General features: G+C 47.6%; 1 protein-coding gene across 1 annotated transcript; it reads right to left on the bottom strand.

Annotated features, from left to right (window-relative positions):
• Positions 1 to 1,257: 1,257 nt before the first annotated feature.
• On the bottom strand, positions 1,258 to 5,980 carry LOC122546815 (piwi-like protein 1). Its single transcript, XM_043685441.1, has 5 exons — positions 5,924 to 5,980; positions 3,084 to 3,244; positions 2,879 to 3,004; positions 2,638 to 2,785; positions 1,258 to 1,448 (listed from the first exon to the last, which is right to left on the bottom strand). Exons 1-5 carry the CDS (start codon positions 5,978 to 5,980, stop codon positions 1,332 to 1,334), a joined length of 609 nt encoding a protein of 202 aa, XP_043541376.1. The 3' UTR covers positions 1,258 to 1,331.
• Positions 5,981 to 10,992: the final 5,012 nt, after the last annotated feature.

The raw sequence follows: 10,992 nt of genomic DNA on the forward strand, positions 1-10,992 counted from the left end.
TGGAATGCTGATATAAAACAAAGATTCTGTAATCCTATATGTTGGGGTGATATATTGTTTACTTTAAATATTAAATTTGTACCAGACTTTAGTTAAGCCACATTAATTACTCAACACAGTTTTAAAGAAAGTCTGAAGATGAGTCTGAGAATCCTGGAACTCCTTATCGAATAGAACTGTGTGCGCCACACAAACTGTAGCAGTTCAAGGTGGTTTACCAGGTATTCCCACATCCAGTGAATGTTGAAAAACAGAACGCAGGACCATAGGTATGAAGAGATTCACAAATACAGCATATTGTGTTTGGAATTTCTCTCCCAAGAGTGATGTAAGCAAAATCCATAACATTTAAAAAGAAAAATGAACAAAAGTTTTAAAATATTACAGGTTTTGGGGAAGGGCATGGAAATGAGACAAAATGATAGGGCGCCCAAGAGGAGTCAAATTGGACTCCAAGTTAATGCTTTTTCTCTCTCCATAGATACCGCTAAATCTGCTGAGTTTCTCCAGCATCTTGTCTTGATTTCAGATCTGTAGCATCCACAGCACTTTGCTTTGATAAAGATTTAAAAATACAGACAGCGGGCATAAAGGCAAATCAAATGACTGCTTTCCAATGCTATAAAATTCTATGATTACTTGGATATGGAACACAGGGATTGTGCATAAAAAGGAAATAGGGAAAGGGGATTAAGGCAAAGAGTTCAAGTCAGCCTGGAATCATAGCACAAAAAGAAAATGGTACAGCAATTCAGCAGGTCTGACAGTAACAGAGAAGAGTCAACGTTGAGTGTGGGATGACAAGAAAATGGGTCAAAATGGATGGATTCCAAGGTCATCAAACCAGACTTTTAAAAATTCATTCTATTTCTCTCCACAAATGGTACCACACCTGCTGAGTTTCTTCAGCATCTGTTGTACTTTGAATTTATTTTAGTATCATGAGCACAATGAACCTGGGGCTCAATAACATCTGTAATTCTACTGGTTGCCCTAATTCAGAGAACTTACCTTGTTCAAGGATTTGGGACAAAGCATTGGGAAGAGGAGAAGGCATGTCATGCATTTTGAATTTTTGACACCTGAGGAACTCTTGCCTTGGCTTGCGGATGCAGAAAACATCAGGTGTTTTGAAAACTGCAAGAGACTGTGTGCAAACAAAGTAATATCCAGTTGGATTGATTACAAGAATAGGTGCTGTTCTCCATTCACACAACTACCCAGACATCTAAATGTTTTCTTGGTCTAGAAAATACATGTTTGGAAAATGCTTCATTTTATAGTTTTTTTTAAAGTAGTAATCATGACAGGAAACATGATGGTTTTTATATTCACAGGTAGTAAAGTCGGTCTGCCAATGCCAGACTGGGTTCCCGATGAATACTTTGTCCCACTAAGAATGCAAGCTTGTGTGCATACTGGCAGGGGGCAGGCACACGAATAACACCCTAAAAAACAAAGAAACAGTTTATTTACAAACATTTTAGGTCTTTGTGAGCACAAAACTTCCAAGTTACATTCAGTATTTGAGATGTCAATACTTATTTTGTATGAAATGTAGTCATTCACTTTTTGAAGTGCAAGAAAGTGCCACCCATCCCTTCATAACCACCTAAAGGAGAGTTTAAAAATTAATGCAAATTAGGAGTAGGCCAGCAGCCCCTCAAGCCTGCTCTCTCATTTGATTTCACAGGCTGATCTGATTAGAAAGCATTCCTACCCTGCTCCCAAAACCCTTTAGCCACCTACTTGTCAAAAATCTATCTACCTCTGCCTTAAAAATATTCAAAAACTCAACTTGGACCACTTTTGAGGAAGACAGTTTCAAATAAGACAATATTTTTCATCATCCCTGCATTAAATGTGTTAAGACAAAGTAAGTAGAAATTTAATAAACTATGTAACCAATATTCGAAACCACTCAAGATATGATTCTATAATTCTAATTGGGAGTTTTCTAGCTGAACAACTTTATTAAGAAAAGCAATGTTGAAATTCATTCAGGAAATGTTCACTTGTGTAAAGCAGTCTAAGTGGCATAGTATTAGAAACAATCAATCAATGCTTGGCCTCAACTCTGCCTAGCATATTATTCAAACATAAAACAAACAGCTGTCTAAGAGACCCTTAAATTTACTTTCTATTTCAATTTCGAACTACATATTCTGGCCCAATTTTTCTGAATTAATTTAATATATAGTTTGAAGTAAACTTGTCTTTTCCTTTTTACATTTTCTAAAAAAATCTTTGATCTTGCCAATAACTTCTAACTGCATACATGTTCTCAACAAACATCAGCTAAAGATATTTGAGGGGTAGAATGAATGATTACGACAACAGCAGGGTTCAAAACTAAAATACATGGCTCAATGTTCAAATGTTCATCAAGAAACTACAATTCAAATCTTTTGTGATAAATGGATGTTAAGATTTGCAGAATATAAGCAGACAGTCCAGTTTCAACTCAGTTTGTAGTGTCTCCCCCTTTGGTGAACAGTAGCCTCAAAAATCTGGCAGTTGGAAGATTGAACAGCATTTAATTTAGATTTAAGGTAGAACTACTTTGAAAACGTTGGAAGAGTCAAGCCTCCAGCATGATCAGTTCTATTAACTGAAAGAGGAGATTATCTCACTCACCGGCCAATTGTAATACATGTGGCACAGCTTGTAGGTTAGTCGCTGCATGTAATCTGGTTTCAAGTTGCTGCTGTCATACACTACATTGTAGTGTGTCGGTGTAACTGTACCAACCTTCACTGACTGACTGACTATATAGAAGTCATACCTGACCCAAGAAAAGCAGACAGTTAAGAGTCAAATGTTTAAAATCCAATAAGCGAGTCAAAAATTATGCTCAAAACGTTTAACAATACTTTACCATTCTGGTCGTGTGACATCTGTGTCAATGACAGTGCCAGGAGGTGGGTTCTGTAATCTTCCACCAGCTTGTGAAAAAAACCTTGCATTAACACGCTTCTTTACAACAATTACTGACAGCTTTGGACTGAAAAAGAAACACTTGTTAGAGGTACCAACAGATAAAAATTGTACTTTTTAGGAGTTTTAGAATTTGCACAACTCACTTGTAGTCAGTCAGGTATTTCAAACAATCTAGCAGCTGTGGAACCTCATAATTTACGACAGTGTTCAGCTGTCCATCACCAACTCCATCACGGTACACAATGATACGACCAGGCAGGCACTTATTGTGAGCATGCCATGTTTTCAAAGCAGCTGAGGAAATCAAAGTTCAACAAATGAAGTAATATTAATTAATTAACTTACAGGTAGAATACATTTAATTGTCCCAAAGAAAATTTAAGCAAACTTACTGTTAACACCATCTCACTTAAAAAATTGACTGAACTTCAAAATTGCACACGGTTTTACTTGTGGACAATCCATAAATTTGCATTTAAGCAAATCAAATGTTGTGCCTCATGTATGATCCAAATAGACGTACAGCATGGAAACAGACCCTTCAGTCCAACTTGCCCATACCAGCCAGATATCCTAACTATACCAGTCCCATTTGCCAGCACTTGGCCCATATCCCTCGAAACTCTTCCTATTCATATACCCATCTAGAGGTCTTTTAAATGTTGTAACTGTACCAGCCTCCACTGCTCGACCTTCGTCGACTTGCCTTGTCACGTCCATATACACCACACCCACTGCTCGACCTTCGTCGACTTGATAAGAACTTAATAAGATTTGTGAGGCATGACTGGGCTGCAGTTTGGACACGGGCTTGAAGAGTTAATGATTTACTCCAGCCTGTGCCAGTGATGAGACAGCTGCATTGGTGCTGAAAGCTGTGTCGACTCACATTCACACTCTCATTAGTTCACCTGGAAAGTTTGGACATCTCTCCACAACTGCACTTGTCAAAGCAGTTTTAAACAGAAGAAAAATGTCAACATCGAACAAAGTCAGGCAGTTTGTGTGTGTGCTAGCTCTGCTGGGCCTAGTTTCAACAGACTCTGTCCAAACCCTCCCACCATGTACGGAAGGACACTTGACAGATTTATTTTGACAATGGTGCAAGCTTCATGTCTCAGTGTTTGGCTTTCTGAAAGGCGATAGAGCACTATCGTGTTTGAAACAACACGTGTGTTTGTAGTACTGAAGGTTTGCTGACTATGAATTGGGCTCTGTGATGATGAATGAATTTGATGCTGCAGGTTAGACAGGAGCCTCACTTCCTGCAGTGTGACCCTCCTTCAGCTTCAAACTGCTGTTTGCAACTGTTCAGATGGCGCTTTGAGCGGGGATTCACAGCTAGGACTCGGATTGCCGCCGGTTTCGAGAGGTGTGCTGCCCACACACCCTGACTTGGGTGTGATGCACCATAATTAACTGGGGCAGCTCAAGCAAAGTGTCAAGGTTTGAGCATTGTGCTCGTCTTTGCTTCCAAAGGCTTGTAAATCATCAAACCCGAGTCCTAATCACAGCATAAAGCAGAGATGCGTTTTCAACATGATTGTGAAATGTGTTAGCTACATCATACAGTGACACAACACCCGATGTTGAGTCTGCGGTTTCCCTCCTAAACACTGATTAATAACAGAAAGTGCTGGAAAAGCTCAGCAGGTCTGGCAGCATCATGTGGGGTGGATTCAGAGTTTACGTTTTGTGAAGAGTGACCCTTCCTCAGAACCTTGACAGCAATTTGTGTCTTTGTTTCTGATGCACAGCAACTGCAGTTTTGAGACAGTTTTGTGCTGAACTGCAGTTCTTTGGTTCAACAGAACCTTGTTCGGCTGACCCAACATACTGAGCAGTTTGACACAGATATTTGTGATAATCAAAACTTGTGTAATCTATATGTTAGTCCATCTTACCCAGTGTATTTCAGTTCTCACAGAAATGCCAGTTTGTTTCTCTGTGTTGTTGTGAAGATGATTCGTGAAGATTAGAGCTGCTGTTGTGTTGACTGGACACATCTGAGAGTGTGACTTTGTTCCACCAAATGTCTGATGATCGGTTTGTTAGAAAGCTCACCAGCCTCAGTGGAGGTTGGGTGGTGAGCAAAGCAGTAGCAGCATCAGCAGCCTGAGGTTTCAGAGGTGATGAAGTTGGAAACGGGAGTGTTGACCCATTGCGATGAGTGAGCCTGGAGTCGTTACTTGGCTGACAGCTGTCCAGCAGGGTGTGCTGGACTGCCCTTTGGCCTCTCCCTCCCAGGCTTCACTGGCAGCTGACCCGTCCTTCCTCCCATAGTCACACTCCCCAGATACTGCTGCCCCATCAAGGTCAAAGCAATTGTTGAGGATTGGTGGCTTTAAGCTGCGCTTGAGCGAGCAAATAGGCGACCTTGCTTATCTACAGTGGTCGTCAAGTCTGACTGAAGTAATGTCTTTTTCTGGGAGGTGATGTGGTCATGTATATTCTACTGATGGTAGTGGACATGACCCTTTGTGAGTGATTTGGTTGTTATTGACATGATTTGTTCACCTGTAAAGACATGACAGTGAGATTGTCGAGAGTCTGTTTCAACTCACGATCAGTTTTGTGTGTGTGTGTGTGTGTGTGCGCGCGCGCGCGTGTTTTCCTCATCTCAGTGGCCTGAAGTGAGGGGGCAGTACTGTGGATTGAGCAGCAAGGTGGGCAGGATCTGTGTTGCCAGGGAAAGCATCCAGTTGATGGGCACCAACCTTTCGAGGGAATGAGGTTATATTCCAGATGAGCAGCGGGTTCGGTTCCAAGTGAGAGCTGCGTATTGTGGGAGAGACCTATGGGTCTCTCTTCTCTCTCAAACAGCTCGAAGGCTCTGTCCACAATCAGTACCTGACCCTCTTGTGGACTTGATCCCTTCCTGGATTCCCCCCTCCAGGAAGCAAGCACCACAGGAGAAAACCATTGGGATTGGAGGACCCTCCACCCAACCCCTGACTTGTTCCCCAGTGACCTGCACACTCACCTGTTTCACATCAGAATCAGTATCCTCTTTGAAGATCTGTTTCCACCACTCATACATATTACAGATCAGAAACTGGACTGCAGCAAAACAAAACCTCTGTCTTCTCCCTGGTCCCCTGCATCTGTGTTTTCTGGTTATTAATCTTCCTGCCAGGGGAAACATGATCTCTTCACAATACTGATCATATCTCGCCTTCACCTTCTCTGCCCTAGACAGAACAGCCCAAGCTTCTCCACTTTCTCTGTTTAATGATAAGGGGACTACGAAGTTGGGGAACTGTAAGATGGCTGGCAATTACTTGTGAGGAAAGGATGCAAGTTATAATGTTTGTGAGGGTGCGGTGCCTTGTCTCACCGCCGAACACACAGGAAGCTGAATGAACACTGACTCTCAGTGGGGCACAGGTCCCTCACACACACATACACTGACTCATTGGGGTACGGGGTCACAGACACGCACACACACTGTCTCTCACTGGGGTACGGGTCCCTCACACACACTGACCTTCACTGGAGTATGGGTCGCTCACTAACACTGTCTCTCACTGGGATACGGGTCCCTCACACACACTGACTCTCACTGGGGTATGGGTCCCTCACACACACTGTCTCTCACTGGGGTACGGGTCACTCACACACACTGACTCTCACTGGAGTATGGGTCCCTCACACACACACTGTCTCTCACTGGGGTACGGGTCCCTCACACACACTGACCTTCACTGGAGTATGGGTCGCTCACTAACACTGTCTCTCACTGGGATACGGGTCCCTCACACACACTGACTCTCACTGGGATACGGGTCCCTCACACACACTGACTCTCACTGGGGTATGGGTCCCTCACATACACACACACACTGACTCTCACTGGGGTATGGGTCCCTCACACACACTGTCTCTCACTGGGGTACGGGTTCCTCGCACACACATACACTGACTCTCATTGGGGTACTGGGTCACACACACGCAAACACACTGTCTCTCACTGGGGTACGGGTCTCTCACATGCACTGACCTTCACTGGGGTATGGGTCCCTCACACACACTGTCTCTCACCGGGGTACAGGTCCCTCACACACACATACACTGACTCTCACTGGGGTACAGGTCCCTCACACACACTGTCTCTCACCAGGGTACAGGTCCCTCACACACACATACACTGACTCTCACAGGGGTACAGGTCCCTTACACTCACATACACTGACTCTCACTGGGGCATGGGGTCCCACACACACAGTGACTCTCACTGGGGTACTGGGTCACACACACGCACACACACTGTCTCTCACTGGGATACGGGGTCCTACACACACAGTGACTCTCACTGGGGTACTGGGTCACACACACGCACACACACTGTCTCTCACTGGGGTATGGGTCCCTCACACACACTGTCTCTCACTGGAGTATGGGTCACTCACACACACTGACTCTCACTGGGGTACAGGTCCCTCACACACACATATACTGATTCTCATTGGGGTACGGGGTCACACACACGCACACATACTGTCTCTCACTGGGGTATGGGTCCCTCACACACACTGTCTCTCACTGGGGGACAGGTTCCTCACACACACATACACTGACACTCATTGGGGTACGGGGTCACACACACTGTCTCTCACTGGTGTACGGGTCCCTCACAAACACTGACTCTCACTGGGGGATGGGTCCCTCACACACACTGTCTCTCACTGGGGTATGCAGTCCCACACACACAGTGACTGTCTCTCACTGAGGTAGGGGGTGCCACACACACACTGACTCTCACTGGGGTCCGGGGTCACACACACACACTGACGTTCACTGGGGTATGGGTCCCTCACACACACATACACTGACTCTCATTGGGGTACGGGGTCACACACACGCTCACACACTGTCTCTCACTGGGGTACGGGTCCCTCACACACACAGACCTTCACTGGGGTATGGGTCCCTCACACACACTGTCTCTCACTGGGGTACGGGTCCTCACACACACTGACCTTCACTGGAGTATGGGTCCCTCACACACACTGTCTCTCACTGGGGTACTGGGTCACACACACTGTCTCCTACTGGGGTACGGGGTTCCACACACACAATGGCTCTCACTGGGGTACTGGGTCACACACACGCAAACACACTGTCTCTCACTGGGGTACGGGGTCACACACACACTGTCTCTCACTGGGGTACGGGTACCTCACACACACTGACTCTCACTGGGGTACAGTGCCCTCACACACACATACACTGACTCTCATTGGGGTACGGGGTCACACACACGACACACACTGTCTCTCACTGGGGTATGGGTCCCTCACACACACTGTCTCTCACTGGGGTACAGTCCCTCACAAACACATACACTGACTCTCATTGGGGTAAGGGGTCACACACACGACACACACTGTCTCTCACTGGGGTACGGGTCCCTCACACACACTGACTCTCACTGGGGTACAGTGCCCTCACACACACATACACTGACTCTCATTGGGGTACGGGGTCACACACGCACACACACTGTCTCTCACTGGGGTACGGGTCCCTCACACACACTGACTCTCACTGGAGTATGGGTCCCTCACACACACTGACTCTCACTGGGGTACAGGTCCCTCACACACACATACACTGACTCTCATTGGGGTACGGGGTCACACACACACACAGTCTCTCACTGGGGTATGGGTCCCTCACACACACTGTCTCTCACTGGAGTATGGGTCCCTCACACACACTGTCTCTCACTGGGGTACAGGTCCCTCACACACACTGACTCTCACTGGGGTATGGGTCCCTCACACACACACACTGTCTCTCACTGGGGTATGGGTCCCTCACACACACTGTCTCTCACTGGGGTACAGGTCCCTCACACACACATACACTGACTCTCATTGGGGTACGGGGTCACACACACGCACACACACTGTCTCTCACTGGGGTACGGGTCACTCACACACACATACACTGACTCTCATTGGGGTAAGGGGTCACACACACGACACACACTGTCTCTCACTGGGGTACAGGTCCCTCACACACACATACACTGACTCTCATTGGGGTAAGGGGTCACACACACGACACACACTGTCTCTCACTGGGGTACAGGTCCCTCACACACACATACACTGACTCTCATTGTCTCACACATGCACACAGACTGACTCTCACTAGGGTACTGGGTCACACACATGCACACAGACTGTCTCTCACTGGGGTATGGAGTCCCACACACACTGTCTCTCACTGATGTATGGGGTCCCACACACACACTGTCTCTCACTGGAGTACGGGGTCACACACACACACTGACCTTCACTGGGGTATGGGTCCCTCACACACACATACACTGACTCTCATTGGGGTACGGGGTCACACACACGCTCACACACTGTCTCTCACTGGGGTACGGGTCCCTCACACGCACTGACCTTCACTGGGATATGGGTCCCTCACACACACTGTCTCTCACTGGGGTACGGGTCCCTCACACACACTGACATTCACTGGAGTATGGGTCCCTCACACACACTGTCTCTCACTGGGGTACGGGTCCCTCACACTCACACACACTGACTCTCACTGGGGCATGGGGTCCCACACACACCGTGACTCTCACTGGGGTACTGGGTCACACACACTGTCTCTCACTGGGATACGGGGTCCCACACACACAGTGACTCTCACTGGGGTACTGGGTCACACACACGCACACACACTGTCTCTCACTGGGGTACGGGGTCCCACACATGCACACAGACTGTCTCTCACTGGGGTATGGAGTCCCACACACACAGTGACTGTCTCTCAATGAGGTAGGGGGTGCCACACTCACACTGACTCTCATTGGGGTACGGGGTCACATACACTGTCTCTCACTGGGATACGGATCCCTCATACACACTGACCTTCACTGAGGTACAGGTCCCTCACACACATATACACTGTCTCTCACTGGGGTACGGGTCCCTCACACTCACATACAATGACTCACACTGGGGCATGGGATCCCACACACACAGTGACTCTCACTGGGGTACTGGGTCACACACACGCACACACACTGTCTCTCACTGGGGTACAGGGTCCCACACACACACTGTCTCTCACTGGGGTACAGGGTCACACACATGCATACACACTGTCTCTCACTAGGGTACAGGGTCCCACACACGCACACACACTGTCTCTCACTGGGGTATGGGGTCTCACACATGCACACAGACTGACTCTCACTAGGGTACTGGGTCACACACATGCACACAGACTGTCTCTCACTGGGGTATGGAGTCCCACACACACTGACTCTCACTGATGTATGGGGTCCCACACACACACTGTCTCTCACTGGAGTACGGGATCAAACACACACACTGACCTTCACTGGGGTATGGGTCCCTCACACACACATACACTGACTCATTGGGGTACGGGGTCACACACACGCACACACACTGTCTCTCACTGGGGTACGGGTCCCTCACACACACTGACCTTCACTGGAGTATGGGTCCCTCACACACACTGTCTCTCACTGGGGTACGGGTCCCTCACACTCACATACAATGTCGCTCACTGGGGCATGGGGTCCCACACACACCGTGACTCTCACTGGGGTACTGGGTCACACACACTGTCTCCTACTGGGGTATGGGGTCCCACACACACAGTGACTCTCACTGGCGTACTGGGTCACACACACTGTCTCCTACTGGGGTACGGGGTCCCACACACACAATGACTCTGACTAGGGTACTGGGTCACACACACGCACACACTGTCTCTCACTGGAGTACGGGGTCCCACACACACAGTGATTCTCACTGGGGTACTGGGTCACACACACTGTCTCCTACTGGGGTACGGGGTCCCACACACACAATGACTCTCACTGGGGTACTGGGTCACACACACGCACACACACTGTCTCCTACTGGGGTACGGGGTCCCACACACACAATGACTCTCACTGGGGTACTGGGTCACACACACTGTCTCCTACTGGGGTACGGGGTCCCACACACACAATGACTCTCACTGGGGTACTGGGTCACACACACGCAC

This window comes from Chiloscyllium plagiosum, unplaced genomic scaffold (genome assembly GCF_004010195.1).
Source record: "Chiloscyllium plagiosum isolate BGI_BamShark_2017 unplaced genomic scaffold, ASM401019v2 scaf_15381, whole genome shotgun sequence".
Lineage (NCBI taxonomy): Eukaryota > Metazoa > Chordata > Chondrichthyes > Orectolobiformes > Hemiscylliidae > Chiloscyllium > Chiloscyllium plagiosum.

What these genes read in the sequence shown, in the direction of transcription:
- LOC122546815 (XM_043685441.1), bottom strand. Translation starts at nt 5,980, where the DNA reads ATGTATGAGTGGTGGAAACAGATCTTCAAAGAGGATACTGATTCTGAT. An exon ending in CTGATTCTGATGTGAAACAG is followed by an intron (nt 3,245 to 5,923) that starts GTGAGTGTGCAG and finishes TGTTGAACTTTG; the next exon opens with ATTTCCTCAGCTGCTTTGAA. An exon ending in GATGTCACACGACCAGAATG is followed by an intron (nt 2,786 to 2,878) that starts GTAAAGTATTGT and finishes TTCTTGGGTCAG; the next exon opens with GTATGACTTCTATATAGTCA.